This window comes from Pectinophora gossypiella, chromosome 17, assembly GCF_024362695.1.
Source record: "Pectinophora gossypiella chromosome 17, ilPecGoss1.1, whole genome shotgun sequence".
Classification (NCBI taxonomy): Eukaryota; Metazoa; Arthropoda; class Insecta; order Lepidoptera; family Gelechiidae; genus Pectinophora; species Pectinophora gossypiella.
In genome coordinates, this window is record NC_065420.1 from 4,405,736 (window position 1) to 4,425,049 (window position 19,314).

Genomic DNA, 19,314 nt, shown 5'->3' on the forward strand with positions numbered 1-19,314 from the left:
GGAATTTTCCATCGCAAAAGTATAGAAGTGGAAATAATTAAAAACAACTAAAAAAAAACATCATGAATTTTGTGACGGAAAATTCCATTCGATATTTACTTAGAATCATGGTCTGAATCTTAATCTTGATACTTAGAATCATTTTTTTTATTTGTGGTAGCTTGTAATTGGCCTTTATTTACTACTAAGTGTAACATTGTGTGAATTAAGCTGTAAGCTCCCCAAACAAAATAAAATAAAAAATAAAAATCATCCCCCTTAGTATTAGTCACGATGTCACTAACACTCTGGATACATATATACGTATATAACTTTTGTCATGCTTTAAAATGCTATTGCGTAATATTCCCAATTCAATCAACTGAATACAGGTACATACCTACATCATAATAATGTTGATAAAATTGTCAAAGGCATTGCAGTACATTTACTAATTAACTGCAAAGTTCATAGGGACGTTATAATTGATTATAATTATAGATAAGAGCTTTATAATTGCGAAGTACATTTGCAGGTGGAAGGTTGTTTCAACGTTAATATAGGTAAGTATGTGTTTATCTGAAAGTTAGTGTGAATTTAGAATAGAATAAACTTTATTCCCAAAACAGTGAAGTTTACAAAAGTACTTACTTATATAAATAAAGAATAACAATACTTTAAAAATGTTTTGTGAACGCCATCATAGAAGTAAAATCTGGGATTATGGTATTCCTAACATGATCGGATAGGCTGATCCCTTCTCTTCTCATAAGGTTTATCACATCCATCTTAGGACTACGTATAAACTTGTGAATCTCCCGTTGCATTAGGAATTACAGGCGTAATTTTATTAAACAAGAAATTAAAAAGTGACTATTTGAACAACGGCTAGATGTACTTAGTAAAAATAAAATAAGCATAAAAATTGCTTAAATCTATCAACAGTTATAAAACATTTATCCATTAGGCGGCCACCAGGAATCAGGCATAAAAAAACTTGTGTGCGAGACGGTGCCACAACTTGTTTTGTATAAGTGTTAATATAATAACCACAGGTAATATTTATACAGATACACTTTACATAGTAATAGGTACTCAATCTGTTGTCTCTCCCTTAGTTGTCCCTGGGTTGGAGTGCGCGCAGCAGCTCAGGTGCCGTCTCCGGGGTGGGCAGCACTCCGTCTCTGAACCTGTCCTCGTTCACCGTCGGCCTGTATAAGGGCAACCGCGTCGCCGTCAAGAAGATACACAGGAAGAAACTGGACCTTAATAAGAAGCTTCTTTGGGAGATTAAACAGGTATGCTGAAGAACTATTCATTTAACTTCCCCTTTAGTGAAAACCACTTAAGCGCCTTTTTTGAGAAATCACATTCGAATGTGACTTTTGTTAAAACCTCACAATAGACACGATAGTTTCATCCAGAATCCAGGTAAGAGAATGTTGTTTTTACTGGGAGTGAAATTAATTGAAAGAACTCAAGGTTTTATGAAGAAAATTGAAGAAAATTACAAGTGATTTTTCTAAACGGCTCTTACGTGGCTTTCACTATGTTAGTGACGCGTTTCGATTTACACGTTTTAAATATAGTGAAAACCACTTTAACTCTCATCTGCCGAGATACCAGACACTATAGACTTTACATTGTCTCTGGTTGAGATCTGCGCTCCGGCGTTCGAAAAGTTAAGCGCCTTTTTGAAAAATCACATTCGGATTTCAGTTTTCTTATGAAAACCCCACAATAGACACGAAATTTCATCCAGAATCCAGGGAAAAGAATGTTGTTTTTTCTCTCTCTCTCTCTCTCTCTCTCTCCCTCTCTCTTATTATAGAAGAGCTGCGCTCTTGTCGGTAGAGTAATCGCCGTTTCTCTCTTCTCTCCGCCAAATCCTTCAACTCCTGATGAAACGATTGATGAATGTGGGGGAAGCAAGAAAAGTATGTCAGGATTGAACCAAATGGAATTCCATAGTCTCTGCTTACCCCGGTGGAAAATAGGCGTGAGTTTATCTATGTATGTTTATGTCGATCGAATCGAATGGTATGTGAAGCCTTTATTTCTGGCCAATATTTTTGAAATACTTACTTACTTGCAAAAACACGCCACTGAAATAGTGTATATAACCTTTTCAAAAACCCTTAAAAAACCCTCAAAAATCACCCTTTTAATTATGTTTTTCCCCACTAGGCCCGTAACGTGTCGCACGAGAACACAGCGCGGTTCATCGGCGCGTGTGTCGACTGCCCGCTGGTGTTCGTGCTGACAGAGTACTGTCCCAAAGGCTCATTGAAAGATGTCCTTGCCAATGAAGAGCTGCAGCTGGATTGGAACTTCAGGACCTCGCTCGTCCACGATATTGTGCAGGTGAAGAGAGTTTAACACATCAATCATAAAGCTAATTCGACTGAAAACTTTACGAAACTAAGCAGAAATTCTGCATCACGTTTTGACCAAATTCCTTAAAAAAGGTTTTTTAGGATTTCTCTGAACCGGCGCCGGTTGCGACCGGTTATTATGAGACTTAAATATGGCTGGCGAGGAGTGAGTGTGTACCTATACCACATATCATATACTATATAATATACCTCTACCTACCCCTTCGGGGATACAGGCGTGATGCTGTTAAGTTATAATCAAATGTTGTACGTACAGAACGGTCGTGTGAAACGATTGATGAGTGTGGCGAAAGCTAATGAAGTAAGTATGTCAAAATCGAAACAATTGGAAATTCTTAAACTGTACTTACTCCCGTGTCTACACACGGGAGTAAGTAGGGTAGTAGGGTAATGTAGGGTTTATGTAGGGTAATTGAAATAAGAGGTTCTTACCAAACCTTAAACCTGAATTAAATTCCGATATGAACCAAACTTTTCATTAAAGTCTAACTTTGAGAATTGGGTACTTATTGTGTTCGATTTTTCGACGATACAGGATGTTTTATGTTTCGTTGTCAGGGCATGTGTTATCTGCACGGTGGTTTAGGAGCTCATGGCAAGCTGCGGTCTTCGAACTGCCTCATCGATGGTCGCTTCGTGCTCAAGATATCCGATTACGGACTCAACACGCTCTTCACTCCTACTGACTTGATCAAAGATGACACTTATTATTACAGTAAGTACTACTAATATCGTCTCCTTATAACGGCCTCCGTGGTCGAGTGGTTGAGCGTTAGGCTCACGATCCAGAGGTCCCGGATTCGAATCCCGGTGGGGAAATATCACAAAAATTACTTTGTGATCCCTAGTTTGTTTAGTACATTACCGGCTGATCCCTTGATTGTCCGAAAGTAAGAGGATCCGTGCTTCGGAAGGCACGTTAAGAAGTTGGTGCCGGGTACTACTTATCGATGTCAGTAAGTAGTCGTTACATGAGCCATGTCAGGGGCCTTGGGCGGCTCAAAAGTAACCCTGACACCAGGTTTGATGAGGTTGGTAATTCACCACACAACCCACACGATAGAAGAAGAACAAACCTTCAATTTCTTTCAATTATTTTCATTCTAGGTAATTTAGTGCATATAATAAAAATAGAGAGGAGCTCGGTGGCGCAGCGGTTAACGCGCTCGGTCTGCGATTGTTGAAGTAAAACAACTTTCGCAAAGGCCGGTCATTGGATGGGTGACCACAAAAAAAAAGTTTTCATCTCGAGCTCCTCCGTGCTTCGGAAGGCACGTTAAGCCGTTGGTCCCGGCTGCATTAGCAGTCGTTAATAACCATCAATCCGTACTGGGCCCGCGTGATGGTTTAAGGCCCGATCTCCCTATCCATCCATAGGGAAGGCCCGTGCCCCAGCAGTGGGGACGTTCATGGGCTGATGATGATAATAAAAATAAAATAAAAATATTTTTATCTGGATTGAAACTAGCGTGTCTATTACGAGGTGTTGGTAACAAAGCACATCCATCATCATTATCACCCTAACATTATCCCGTTTTTCACGGAGTCCGCTTACCTAACTTAAAGATCGGACAGATCCAGTTTTTTACAGAAGCGACTCCCTGTCTGACCTTACTTCGAAACGCCATAATTGACTGATCAAATATAAAGGTCTCAACATGGAAAAACCACGAGAAAGTGTCGAAAAAACCCATAAATATCGATTTTGTAACATGGCCAGCTATTGGCTCGTTAAAAGAGGATTTGAACGGCAATTTATGTTTTCTATTTTTGACGTGGCTTATTGTAGAGTTTCCGCAAATGGCATTAACTACTTGGCCGGACAAAAGTACAAAATAACATTGGCGAGAAAATATTTAAAAAAAAGTTATTGTCTAGAAATGCGACATTTACTAATTTTCACGAAATAATTTTGGCCAATTTTTCAATATATCGTAATAAATAGTAAAACCCGGGTATGAAACTTATATTTAATTAGAACCACGTTTGATTAAAATATTTTCACTTTATTTATTTACAAAATGTTGGCTTGTTAACATAAACTCAAAACAAAACTAATAATAATTTCAGTCCTAGGGTTTCCCGTGCGTTTATTTTAAGACTAATATGTTTAAGAACATATATAGACTCATTTTAGATATTTTTGAAGAACAGACGCTGTAATTTGGACTTACTTAAAAAATAAAAACTTGTATGGGCGCTCGCCATTGTTCTTTAAGAAGTAGTTTATGAAATGTTGATTTATAATAAGTAATAATCAAATATTTAAAGTTGTGACAGGTAAAATCCGACACTTGATAATGGCTAGATGGCAGACGCCTTCACCCCAACCACCAAACCCGAGGTCACGGATTTGACTCCCTGTCTAACTTTACAAAACGAACTATTTTTCACAAGTATATATGTATATATGTAGTGGATATGTTGTAGAGTTGCTGTGGACAGCTCCAGAGCTGGTGACAGGCAGTATGTACCCTGGCGCGGCTGCCTCTCTGAAGGGAGACGTCTACAGCTTCGGTATCATCCTGGAGGAAATCATACTCAGAGCTGGACCCTTCCATCACTACTGCGGGACACTGTCCAATGAAGGTAAAACATCATATCCCCATTTTAAACGCGGTAAGAACCCGTTATTATGTGTTTTAATTAAGGTAAAACATATATCAACTTTGTCAGGGTTAGGGCAGACCAGCGCACGGGGTTTAACGTTGAGGTTGCAGATAAATAATAAATCACCACATCACAAATACAATAGTTATAATATAGAAGAGAAAATTAGTATACACGTTAGTCATCAATATTCAATATCTCCTATAATTAAAGGCTGCCTGGAAGAGATTGCTACCTAGCAATAAGGCCGCCTATTGTACTCATTCTATTTCTCTTTGTGCAATAAAGTATTTGTTATGTTATGTTATGTCAATGGAAAAATAGTTAGTGAAAATAGACCATGCCACTGTCATACATAGCAATTTAAATAAATAAAACAGCCAGCAAGAAACCTTGCTCCTGATATAAACCTCAATAAACTTAATAAGATGCTTCGAAGGAGATTATCTTTGAAATATTTTGTTTAATAAAATATAATATAAGGAGCATGTTTGCATGTTTGTGCCCGTGGCTTTTGAGACTGCAGGTCCTTGGGGTAGCGAGGCGAGGGAATTGATCAGGGAGATCGGCCGGAGACTCAAAGTCAGAGGGGGTGACCCTAGGTCTGCGTCTTACCTGGTCCAACGCCTGTCAGTGGCTGTGCAATGGGGCAATGCCGCTAGTGTAATGGGTTCGTTTGGACCAGGTCAGAATCAGAACACTTAAACGCGTAGTTGAACGTGACGAAGTTACGTATGTTTTTTGATTATGTGACAGATTGTATTTAACTTATTTATGAATTTTAATAAAGAAAAAGTTACATTATATAAGGAGCTATACAGGGTGTTAGTGACATTGTAACGAAAATTTTGATGATTCAGACCATAATTCTGTAGTTATCAAAGTGGAAATTAGTTCATCTTGCGATGGGTGTACCGCTGACTATCCCAATTGGGATATAGTCGTGAGCTTGTAGCAGACAAACTCTGCTTTTTTTTTGACGTGACTTATTGTAGATTTGCCGCAGATGGCATTAACTACTTGGCCGGACAAATGGGGAGCGCTGAAGGCTCTCACCCGGTACAACGTTTAAGACAACAAGCCTGAGGGTGCCCAGTTGGGCGCGAACCTCGGCTCAGGGCGTCATCTGAGAGGAAAAATATTTGAAAGAATTAATCGACCCTAGTGGGTCGATAGCAATAAGCGCTGAATGAGGGAAATCGTCGACCACGCCGGCGAGGTCGGTATCGGGGCCCTGAAGTGTTTGGTGTCGCGAGCTGATTGGCTGCCTCTATGGCTAGAGACAAACTCTGCACATACTGGCCTTTCCTTCTTACCATCAATCATTTCAAATTTCAAAATTCTCATTCCATTCCATACTAATTCATTTTATTCGACGCTGACGCATTGCATCCCCGACCTTAATAACAGCGACACATATACTGCTTAGCTCTGGCCGTGCCCACTAATTTTAATTGTGATCATAAATTCTTCATTGTATTTTATATAGCATCGTTATAATTTCGTTGAGTTCTTGTTTGTGAAGTGCTAATTATTAACTGTGTATTTCTGTTGGTGTTTGCTGTTTCCTTCGCTATTACTACTCATCCTACTCTCCTGCCGGCCCGTCGGGACTCCATCACCACCCATCGTGCCGCAAGCTTATGCCGCATATGAATACTTTTCTATCGTGTGGATTGTGAGATGAATTACCAACCTCATCAACCTTGGTGTCTGGGTTATTACAGAGCCGCCATATGCCCCTGACATAACTCATGTAACGACTACCTACTTACATCAGTAAGTAATAACCGGGACCAACGGCTTAACGTGCCTTCCGAAGTACGGATATTTTTACTTTTTGGACGATTAGGTGATCAGCCTGTAATGTAAAGTATATTTGATTTGATTTGATTTTAATGTCCTAACCAAACTAGGGATCACAAAGTAATTTTTGTGATTTGTCCCCACCGGGATTCGAACCCGGGACCTCCGGATTGTGAGCACAACGCTCAACCACTGGACCACGAAGGCCCTTAAAATGAATATGATTACTTAAGAGATGGTAAATTCTAGAGAAAAGGGGTAAAACCCCGGATTTATTAAGTGCTGGTAAAGGGAAATCGCGTTCAGAGAAGTGAAGCGAGCACGGAATTTCAAACACGAATTACGGACGAGAACCCCATTTAAAAATAGGCGTGCAAAGCCTTTACATATTTACACATAGTGGATAATAAAAAAATACGTATAAACTGCCTATATACGTCCCACTGCTGGGCACAGGCCTCCCCTCAATCAACCGGAGGGGGTATGGAGCATACTCCACCACGCTGCTCCACTGCATTGGTGGAGGTGTTTTTACGGCTAATAGCCAAGGCCAACGGCTTAACGTGCCCTCCGAAGCACGGAATCATCTTACTTTTTCGGACAATCAGGTGATTCAAGCCTGAAAAGTCCTTACCAAACAAATCACAGTCTCACAAAGTGATTTCGACGATATCCCCATCGGGAATCGAACCCGGACCTCCACATCGTGAGCCTTACGCTCTAATCACTAGACCACGGAAGCTGTTAAAAAAATGTAATAAAAAATAAATGCATGGTCTGCTTTTTTAAATATTGTTACCTAATTATTCATTTAGTCTCATGTAAAAAATAAAATTAAAAAATAACCTGTCTTTATGAGCAATGCAACTAATTCTGTTGTCTGAAAAAGATCGATTTTGAGTTTTGCTTCATTAATATCCAACCTATACAACTATGCATGAGATTCACTGCCAGGTTTTAAAACCAAAATTTCGAATTTTCTTGAGTTGACCTCTAGTCGTGTTGTGCATTTGATTTGGGAAAATGGGTACTTTCTTACCATAATTAGATGTTTGATCATCATTTTAGACTGGCTTTTGATTTCTGGTTTGGCATTTTTGTAAACTCTTCTTTATTTGAATGTTTTTTCTTTCTCTTTTTGCATGCGGTGCTCTCCTATAATTAGTTACGCAATGGTGCTAATTCCTGTAAATACCATCTAATTTTATTTTAGGTTATATCTGTCATTTTCTTATCCGCCGAAAAGGAAAGGGACGGGTAATCGACAAGCATAAAATTTATGGAACACACGTCAATTTTAAGCACAAATCTAAAACAACCGTCTAAAAATTCGCCCGGGTTATTCATTTATTTACTCATTCTTCCTAAAATTAAGAGCTGTCAATCATCCGTCCCTTTCCTTTTCGGCGGATAAGAAAATGACAGGTATAACTTAAAGTAAAATTAAGAGATGTCTGCAGGAATCGGGGCCAATGAAGGACTTTCTAATCAGCGTTCCCAAAAAACACGAAAGATGGCGTTGTAATTTTTTTCATGGATAACAGACATACTTATGCAACTTTTGTCTTTGTTTGTGGGTATAAATGATGACCCTTTTTATTACGCCAAGGTACAATTACAACTACCACCCATTATTATTCTGATCAAAATAAAGAGAAGCAATATAGGTAGCCACATCATTCTATACATAATGTGATCCAAATATCAAGCAACAATTAGTTTTATAAATGTTTCTGCCATTAAAGAAAGAAAGAAAGAAAGAAAATATTTATTTCCATATTGGACGCCACATTTACAAACTTACATTACAGAAATAAAAAAAAATAGAAAGAAAAAACAAAGACAAAAAGACAAATAATACAGACATTAAATACACAATTACATTACATTACATTTTTGAATAATTATGTATCACAGCAATGAGAAGTCACATTAAAAGTGATCAACGCCATCTATCGTGTGTTTGGGGAACGCCGATTGGAAAATTCCTCATTAGACTAAATGAGTTAAATTATGTGATGCATGAATAACTTGCTAATAACCCTCAACTACAATGCCAGTCGTGCGGCCGCTACTGTCGCTCTCGCATCGGACTTTACAGCCATTTTAAAAGCTGCCACAGAAACGCTGTTTGAATCATCTGATAAAGATGTAAAGGCTTGAGATGATGATGATGATGATGAATAACTTGTAGTAACTGTTGGTGTGCCAAATAAATAAATAATATTTACAGTTCGTTATATGCCGACCACAAAGGTTATTTTTTAAAATCTGTGTCGTCGGCTGTTGGTTGCAATGTGCGTTTAACTTTGACAGCATTTACGCCGTGACTGGAATTCGAAATATAAGATTCAGCACAAAATTGCAATGTAATTAAACCCAAGTCGGAGGAAGTAGGATGAACTTAATATATTCCGTAAATATTTTCAGTAAGAGGGGAGGAAAATTAAATTATATTTCGCGTTGCTCTGCGCTGCCAAGTATTAGGATATATTATATATTATGTCACTGACAACGACGTTTATTTAACATGTTATATTAAAACTCTTTGCTTTAAAACGGGTTTGGTCACCTCGATGCAACAGGGTTTGCTTTTTGATATGAGACTCTTCCTTAATACATTTTAAGTATGTTTTCCACAATCTGTGTTGTTTGTCGTTTCCTTTGATTTTCTCCCACTATCGACCCACTAGGGTCGATTAATTCTTTCAAATATTTTCCTCTCAGACGACGCCCTGAGCTGAGGTTCGCGCCCAACTGGGTACCCTCAGGCCTGTTTTCTTAAACGTTGTACCGGGTGAGAGCCTTCAGCGCTCCACATTTGTCCGGCCAAGTAGTTAATGCCATTTGCGGCAAATCTACAATAAGTCACCTCAAAAAAAGTTTCCTTTGACCAGTTTGTTTGTTTCTCTGAATTCTCGATTGCCAAATACCTTTAGGAATACTAAGTACTTAAAACTACAATTAGTCATAGTAAAATCGATATCAACCTGATAAAACTATAGACTACTTTGCTATCTTTCTGCAAAGCTTGGTGCCAAGACTCGTATTTCTCTCCTCCTCGTGTCGTGTGAACTTTGAAATAAAACAATAATTGTGTTCTATTGGACAAGGTCTATTTTTGACCGACCGGTACGGCCCTCAGTTTGTCACCTAAGTGATCTTGCATAGAATAATATACTACGTATAGAACGGCAACTCTCCGCTCCCCACCAGCGTCTGAGCTAGTTTTACCTCACCCCCCCCCCCTCGCCCCTCTCGAACGTAGTTTAGACTTGAATCGTATGGTGTCAGACGTCACACACACAGGTGCGCGTGTACGATAATGTCAATGTGTAGTGTCTGTGTAAAACGAGGTTATTAGTATGAAGTCAAGTGTGTCTGTTAGTGTGTCCGGCCAAGGGCCAAGAGCAAACCCATCAAAGGTAAAAAAAAGTGTCCGGGGTATGCTATAGCGGTTAGTAGACTACCCAATTCATCCAGCCACGTCAAGGTCACAAGCTCGCGCATAGAGATCGGGAAAATCGTCGATATTAGACTCGAGGTCGTGGTTACCATGGTTACACCCACCAATTTGCTGTAAGACTACATGATCCCAATCGCCAAGCCCGTGACTTTGACGCATCGGGTAGATTATGAGTCTAATAACAGCTTAAATTTGTCCAACAGTGATAGTTTCGAGGGTGTGTGCGCGCGAGTCGCCGCCGTTCAGACCAGTGGTGTGCCTGACAGACGTAGCCGCAGGTGCGGGGGGCCCAGGGGCTGCGGCGGAGCTACTCGAGCTGGCATCCCGCTGCTGGGCTGAGGGTCCTGACGACAGGCCCACGTTTGACTTCATCAACGCTAACTATATCAAGTAAGTTCGATTGGGTGATCATCTAAGCGACGAGCAGCGACAAGTGGAAGCGTGCCGAATAGACCAATCAGCGTCGGAGGTCGAATCCTCCATAATTATATCCGCGCGTCTCCTCTCTTCTCTCCTTTGGTGGCGATGCGCGAAGGCGTTACCGAAACGCGGTTTTTAAACTGATGGAGAATTTAAGAGGTTCCTACTTTTGTAAGTATTGAAAAATATTAGGAAGTATATAAGTAATTTATATGAGTCTATAGACAGCCTATCATTCAAAAATACTTACCCATTGACTGAATCTAAACTGAATAACGTTTGAATGTATGAACATCAATTTTAGTTTAGGGAATCTGACCACTACTTACTTCCTTCCACATTTTTTAGGGGATATTGTGATAATCTGATGGACGACCTGCTTCGCCGAATGGAACAGTACGCCAACAACTTGGAGACGCTGGTTGAGGAGAAGACAGAGCAGCTATCGATGGAGAAGCGAAGGTCTGAGGAGTTGCTTTACCAGGTTCTTCCAAGGTAAGGATTCTTTGAAGTTCTGACGTTTCAAAAGAATTTATAAGATTTCGAGGAAATCAATCAAAAACCTTATATATATTTTTCCTGTACAAATTCAATTGATTTATTGCTCTAGTGGGGGTACAAAACTTCTTAAAGGTTCTAAAAAATATATTTAGTACACGTAGACCCAGCAAGGGCAATGCAATACTTCCATTCTAACTTACATTTCAGTTATTTAAGTATACTACTTATTATATTATATTCGATCCTACTGCAGGGCAAAGGCCTCCCCTTGACTTTTCCACTCCTCTCGACTCCTATCGGCGCGATCACAGGCTAATCCCTCCGCATTAAGCATTAAGGTCGTCACACTATACGCGGTCTTCCTCGCCTTCTATGCCCGCCTTGGGGTGTCCAGTGGGTAACGACTCGTGGCAATTGCTCCAGATGCATCCGACAAAAGTACTATTAGACAGAAGTGCACTACTTAGTTATAAATAGTTGTCGACAATTTGTATAATTCGTAGCAGTGCGTCATTGTAATATAAGCTCTTGTAAAAACGCTCGTCATTTTGTAAAATGCCGAGCGCAAATTGTTCATGTATTCAATTTTGGAAATGATTATTCAATTGAAGGTATTTGTTGCCAGAAGCAAGCGGACTGGAGCGCGGGTTTTTCTGCTTACATGTATCCCGTTTTCCTAATTATGTGTGCAGCAAGTATCAAATGTGCTCATGTTTCAGGCCGGTAGCCCAACAGCTGATGGCAGGGGAGATGGTCCAACCAGAAAGCTTTGAATGCGTGACCGTATACTTCAGCGATATCGTAGGGTTCACTGAACTCTGCGCTGCGTCCACGCCGATACAGGTCGTTGACCTCCTCAACGACTTGTACAGCACCTTCGACAGGATTATCGGATTCTACGATGTTTACAAGGTAAGGACACTCAAACCAGTTTCCAGTAAAACTGACTCTGTTTAGAGCTTATTGCACTAATTTCTATACGAGCAACCTGTGGTTGTGTTATACGCAAAAACAGTACAGCGCCCCGTACTGGTGGGGCTGTCCCGTTTCTGTAGCACATCAGTGATGTTGGCGGACGCGCGGATGGATGTTTTCTACACCATCATGCGCAAAAGTTGTGCATCCCTGGTACGCAGGGTCCGGGTCAGCTCCAACAGCATCTTGAGTACATACGCCATTGTTGTATGGTGCATATGTGCTGGCTAACACAAAATATTAAATTGTAAAATTTGTATTAAATTTATATAGTGTAATATGGACGTTGTCTGAAATAAATAATTTTTTTTTTTTTTAAACGACAAATTATTTAAAAAAAAAACAAACCTATCTAAGCATTTTTTGTTACCAACTCTCATCGAAGACTTCATGCATGCTCGCCAGTTTAAAGTACTTACTCTTGAACTGACCTTTCTATATACGCCTAGGCCAAAATAGGTGTATAAAAAATACAGGTGTTATAATAATGTTGATTGGTTTGTATATGCACAGGTGGAAACAATAGGAGATGCGTATATGGTGGTGTCTGGACTACCAGAGAGGAACGGTGACATGCACGCTCGGGAGATATGTCTGATGGCGTTGGCAGTGGTTGAAGCTGTCCGCGGGTTCGTCGTCAGGCATCGACCAGCTCATCGACTGGAGGTAGGTTCCTAGTTAAACTTGAACATAACTTTAAAAGGAACTGTATACTTTGGATGAAACAGTAGGACTAGGGCCCTGTGCTGGGAGGTTTTCTGGCCACGCCTTTCCCTCAGCGTTACAGATTCCGATGTGGTAGTAGTTTTACAGCTAGTTACATAATATGTAATTTAGTTTTTGACGTTCAAAAAGCGCTAACTTGTAAGCCAATTAAGAAAAATACATATTTTTGAATTTTACTCTTTAAAAAGTATTTACAGCCTGCTCAAACGCAATCTCTATTTATCTTAAGTACAGTTTTGACTAACAGAGTTGGCTCCTATTACGTTGGTCTACCAGAAAGCTCGTTGAGGTGCGGGTACTTCATCTTGCGATGGATGTACCCCTGACTACACCTATTGGGATGTTATAATATGTTATGTCAAACTCTCTGAAAGTTTATTTGTTGTGATGATTTTGTTGGCATTCATTTTCTATTAACATAAAGAAAAAGTTAAGGAAGTGTTGAATGATGCTGACAAGTGAGTCACCTTTCATTCAATTAAGTTAATAATTTTATTTGCTGACAAAAGCGAAATGACAGAAACCAGAAAAAAAAAAAACAAAATAAGTAAACAATACAATACAATACAAATACACTTTATTGCACCAAAATAAAAAGAAATAATTACAAAAAGTAAGTAAGAAAAAAAGTAAGTAAGTAAGTGTGTAAAAGTAAGTTAGTATGTAAGTTAGGTACTTTCTACCGTGAGGAAACCGTTTCTTGGGCGTGTTTCGACACTGTAATTTTTATTGCTTCTTACTTTAGTTTGATTTTTGACCAGAGGATTAAAGCGTACATTGAAGTAATTCATCTAAAAAGCAATATTGCTATTAGGCATTTGCGCATATAAAAGTAAGTGCGAAGTGACAAATAACAATCTTCTTCTATCGTGTGGGTTGTGAGGCGAATTACCAACCTCATCAACCCTGGTGTCAGGGTTACAAATAACAATATTGCTTTTAGATGAATTACTTAATGTGGACTTTTTAAACCCCAGGTCCGCGTTGGAGTTCACTCAGGGCCCGTCTGCGCCGGAGTAGTGGGGGTCAAGATGCCACACTACTGCCTCTTTGGAGACACTGTCAACACAGCCAGCAGAATGGAGTCTACTGGCCAACGTAAGATACATACATGCATAAACTCATGCCTATTTCCCATCGGGGTAAGCAGAGACTATGGAATTTCATTTGCTTCGATCCTGACACACTTCTCTTGCTTCCTCCACATTCATCAATCGTTTCTTTTAATGTCTTCCTTAAGGTCGCCTCAACTGAGGTTCGAGTCAAGGAAGGTTTGAGTAAACATTTTAGAATAAGGGTTTAAATCTGACCGTGCAATTTCTTCTCAGCTCTACGCATCCACCTGAGCGAGAGCACACGCGCGCTCCTCGACCAATGGGGCACGTTTGTGGTTGAGCGTCGAGGCGAGGTGGAGCTCAAGGGCCGAGGCCGGATGCTCACCCACTGGCTCCTGGAGTGCTCTGAGCCGGAAGCCAGGCTCATGTCTCAAGGGTCCCAACCGCCGCCGCAATACCCGATACTCTTCCCAGCATTGCCGCAACCAGCTATCCTACATACCCCGTACCTTGTCGTAGAACCACCCACCCTGGCTGCTTGATCCGAAGAGAACAGTGACACTGAAGTGAGGATAGAGGAGACCACTGATTAGTGACCTCCGAAAACAGGGAAAGTGATTGTTTGTGCTCGTTTCATTCTTGAGGTTATATGGTGATACAAAGGTGACCTAAAGTGTTATCCGGTTCTAAGATAAAGTGGAATATGTTTCATATTTTGTGTAAAATAATTAATAACAAGTACTTAGTATGTAATTATTTCAATTAGGTAATTCCATTTGATGTCGTGCCAAATTAGACCAAGTCGAAACGAAATTATGATACTTAGAAAATGTAACCTAAGAGAGGGCAGCAGTAACTATTAGTACTATTCAGACGCGAAGGACAGGGGTCCTAGTACGGTTTTGAAATAGACTACTCTGGGCGCCATCCTAGTCGCGTCAGACAGAGTACTGCGGGGCGGAAGGCAAGAGGGACACCACTGCCCTATTTTTCCCTAAAAAGTATGGAGAATGCTACACCGACAAGAGTGTGGCTTTTAAACTAGTGATGGTGAGAAAATGTAAAGAAAATATGTAAATGTTTTACTATATTTATAACTATCTTCAGTAATACTGTTCCTATTTCTACAATTTTATATTGTTGTCAAAATAATGTATATTTTTATATGAATGTTGACCATTTGAAGATTGTAAGTATGCATTTAGATGTTAGAAGAAATGTAGAGTTTTATCATAAAGTACGAGAAAATATATATTATTATATAACGTTAAATTAAATAAATAGATGTAAAGTAGAAGCTTTCATTTATGTTTCGTCAATTATTTTACATAACACTCTTTCTAGCAAAATTGAACACATTTTACACGTAAGATTAAAAGAAATAAAGTTTTCTAACTGTGAACAAATCTTTTTTGTACCTTTACTTTTAATATTCAATGTACTTACTCGATTAAACAACCTACATATTGAACGTTGAGAATATCATCGTCTTCCTAGCATTATCCCGTTTTTCACAGGGTCCGCTTACCTAACCTGAAGACAGGTCCAGTTTTTTACAAAAGCGACAGCTTGTCTGCCCTTCCAACCCGCGAAGGGAAAACCAGCCCAATACAGGTTAGATCACATACCTCCGAAAATGCATTTCTCGGGAATGTAGGTTGCCTCACGATGTTTTCATTTATGATACAAACATGAATTCGAAAACAAATTAAAAAAATAATTGGTTTAGACCTGTGTTGGATTTGAACCTGCGACCTCAAAGTGAGAGGCGTTCTACCACTGGGCTACTACGGCTCTCATTGAACGTTTAGATAACTAGATCTAATATTTAAGTAAGTGTTTGGAGACGAAAAGAAAGCAAATAAAGAGTATTTCTATTTCTAAGATTTCGAGATTACATACTTACATAAAACGCCTAATCGTACATTACGATACGTTCAATATCTAATCACACAAGTTACCTAATAAATAGAGAATTCCAGGCCGCTTTAAAATACACATTTAACATGTTTGTCTAGTCTATAGATATTCAATTTCGAAATGGATATCTATTTCGATAAACTAATTGGCGTTTCAAATGCAGTTTCTTCAATTTATGCTTCAAAATCTCTAATAGTAACACTACTGCCGATAATGAATAGCCTAAAAATAGACATAATATACAACTCAAGACTTGGTGAAACGTTAGAGGAGTTGGATCTGAAGACTTCATCAAAGGGCCAGTTGCTTTCACCATGAAATCACGTTCCAATAATCCAGTTTCTAGCAATCTTGGGATCCACACTCGCAATATCCTCTTAAACGGAGAATGTATCTTCATCCATATTACCAAAGGCACTGTCATTATTGAATCAGGCAGAATATGACCGCACTCTATCTCTTTCTTCCCTTGAGATAAACAATACGCCCACGCGTACTCCAAAGATGTCGCCAACACAAATTTCTGTCTTCGTTCCACAACGTCGTGGAATGTCGCTTCGAAGTTTTCTTCTGTTATAATTTTGAAACGATTGCTTATATGTGGATCACGTTCAAAAAAAGCATAAATTCCAGCTCGACCGCCGATTTCGTACCCTTCATCCATAGCCTCCTCTAAATCGACGAAGGCACCAATCAAAGAGTCTGTCTTCAAAGCCCCTATAAGAACGCTTTGGTAAGCACTTCTGATTACAAAAGTGAACCAAATCCATAGGCTCAGGATGTAGAAATCTCTGAACCGCCTCGGAGCTACGTTAATAGGTTGCCCCAATAGAACTCCCCAAATCCTGATCGCAACGCTTTGTAACTTATCAATGTTTTTAAAATTTCGAACACAGAATTTATTTACAGGTTTAAGTTTCAAAGCAAATGGAAGAGATGTTATGAAAAATAGTACAACTAGTAATACTAACCAAAGATACCCGTTTAAAGGAGACAGTAGTCGCCACCATACTGGCCCTATTGTTATGGGCGGAGCTAACCAAGCCAGACGCACTCTGAAATACGGCATAGAGTAATCTAAAAGGCCTTGCCTATCAATCCCTAAAGGAATGCTGCAAGTTGAAATGTTCGCAAGTCCACTTATGACGTCATTCAGAGAATCTGACCAGTTTTTCGCTCTATTAGAATCGATGCTGACGTAGTCCCTTGTAGAAATTATTGGTGTGAAATTCATGATGTCTTGTAGCAACCTTAGCATTGATTTCTTCACTATTTGCAGCGGTATCGACTGTTCTGTGGACGGGTGATACAGCTTGTTAGTTGACACATATAAAGGACATCCCCTCATATTTTTCATTTTATCCGTATAAAGTTCCTTGCTTTTCTTTAACGTTTCCGTCCAGTATCCAATGAGTTTTGGGTCAGTGTTTTGGCAATCCCGATGGCTTTTAAAAGGATAATAAGTATATAAAGCAGTTTTGTTGTTTTTGTTGGTGAGTACTACAGCTCTTACAGCTCGGTAGCTCCAAAGAATTTTGGTGATAAACTCTATTTTCTGTGAGTTATGTTGAAGGACAATCAGGAACATGGCTCCGCTTCCCAGGAGAGATTTTCCTTGAAGATCTGGCTTTAGGATACTCAGAATATCCATAAATGAATGAAAAGTCTGTATCATAACGACCACATGGGCCGGATAAGGACCATCTTTCTTCGTCTGTACCACAATCGTTCCTTCATATTGCTTCAGGAATTCGTCAACAAGATTTCCTTCAACACCATTTGACAAGAAAACCGTAAGTCTCCTTAAATTGAAGTAGCTGTTTGCAATGTCTACTGCGCTGCGTACAACTCTTTCATCACTCAAACTTCCTCCTGAAGGCACTGTTATTTTAGCAAGAGAAATACTAAAACAAAAGAGAAAGGCAAACAAGTAAGTTACTGCCATTATGCTCAAGGGACGCTGTGGCTTTAACGACTCGTGAATTGCTTAAATAGCACATTTACCGTAATGTCTCGTGAAGGCTTGAAAAGCTTTCAGCAAACATTATAAATCAAGCATTGTTCCGAAATGCACTCACTTGTTTTAATGCAGTTTTATTTGCGCTTAATAGACTATTTTTCATTTTAATAGCTTTTAGTTTTGGCTTGAGTTTTTTCAGTTTTGATGGTCGTAACGTTACTAAATAAGTTCTTGTTTTCTTAAATAAATATATCAAATTCAATAAGATTTCTACAATGATAGAATAAACGATTTTATTTTTATTTAATGCACTTCGGACCTTTATGAGGAGCTCGGTGGCGCAACGATAAACGCGCTCTGTCTGCGATTATTGAAGTTAAGCAACTTTCGCAAAGGCCGGTAATAGGATAGGTGACCACAAAAAAAAAGTTTTTATCTCGAGCTCCTCCGTGCTTCGGAAAGCACGTTAAGCCGTTGGTCCCGGCTGCATTAGCAGTCGTTAATAACCACCAATCCGCTATGTTCAATCCGTTATTACCTTTGTATAAATTTATATTCTAAGTATACCATAATAGGCTACTGCGATAAAGGGGGCGAGCTGAGCTGCTGGTTGATGACACAGAAGTTAAAAGACAAATGCCTGAACTATGAACCTTGTATAAGTGTGAGTAAATGCTGTTACACCTAGCGAAATGACGTAGATTCAAAAATGTTAGATTGACCTTCAACAAGTTATCCTTTAATAAATGATTCTGATTTCTAAAGGTATATTTAACAAGTATTATTTTATTTTTTGCGTAAGGCTCACGATCTGGAGGTCCGGGTTCGATTCCCGATGGGGACATTGTCGAAATCACTTTGTGAGACTGTCCTTTGTTTGGTAAGGACTTTTCAGGCTTGAATCACCTGATTGTCCGAAAAAGTAAATTGATTCCGTGCTTCGGAGGGCACGTTAAGCCGTTGGTCCCGGCTATTAGGCGTAAAAATACCTCCATACCCTCTCCGGTTGATTGAGGGGAGGCCTGTGCCCAGCAGTGGGACGTAATAGGCTATTTTTGTTTGTTTTGTTATTGTATTATTTTATTTCACAATTTCTTCACAAGAATGTTCAATACTGAACTCAAATGGATCCTTTTATTTGAATGTGTTCATCTAGTTATTAAATAACTTGTAATATATACCCTCATTGATTTAAAAGATGTGTTGCTGTTGCAATTTCTTGTCATTTCTTCTCCTCAGCCATAACACCTTGCGACATGACGTAAATTCAAAAATGTTACATTGACCTTTAACAAGTTATGTTCTTATTTGGTTTGATAGTAAGTACCTACCGGCAGGATTATAAGTAATGGAACAGTTTTTTTCCCAGAATTCTTCAATTAGATTCGATCTGTATCCCCATAGGATTTCAGAACGTGGTAAGTACATTTTCATTTGGTTTTTCCATTATCGGATTACGTAATGTGTTATTTATAGCCTTTGTAATACCGAAGAAACTTT

At 39.3% G+C, this 19,314-nt stretch overlaps 1 protein-coding gene across 1 annotated transcript in view; it reads left to right on the plus strand.

The window, feature by feature from the left end:
• LOC126374614 (atrial natriuretic peptide receptor 1) overlaps window positions 1–15,159 on the plus strand; it is a 107,313-nt gene extending 92,154 nt beyond the window's left edge. The window contains exons 13-22 of the mRNA XM_050021304.1: window positions 1,098–1,277; window positions 2,167–2,343; window positions 2,934–3,090; window positions 4,806–4,964; window positions 10,461–10,647; window positions 11,026–11,172; window positions 11,898–12,090; window positions 12,667–12,819; window positions 13,857–13,977; window positions 14,208–15,159. Of these exons, the coding sequence (XP_049877261.1) occupies window positions 1,098–1,277; window positions 2,167–2,343; window positions 2,934–3,090; window positions 4,806–4,964; window positions 10,461–10,647; window positions 11,026–11,172; window positions 11,898–12,090; window positions 12,667–12,819; window positions 13,857–13,977; window positions 14,208–14,476 (1,743 nt within the window). The 3' untranslated portion in view covers window positions 14,477–15,159. The remainder of the gene's footprint in view (window positions 1–1,097; window positions 1,278–2,166; window positions 2,344–2,933; window positions 3,091–4,805; window positions 4,965–10,460; window positions 10,648–11,025; window positions 11,173–11,897; window positions 12,091–12,666; window positions 12,820–13,856; window positions 13,978–14,207) is intronic.
• Window positions 15,160–19,314: the final 4,155 nt, after the last annotated feature.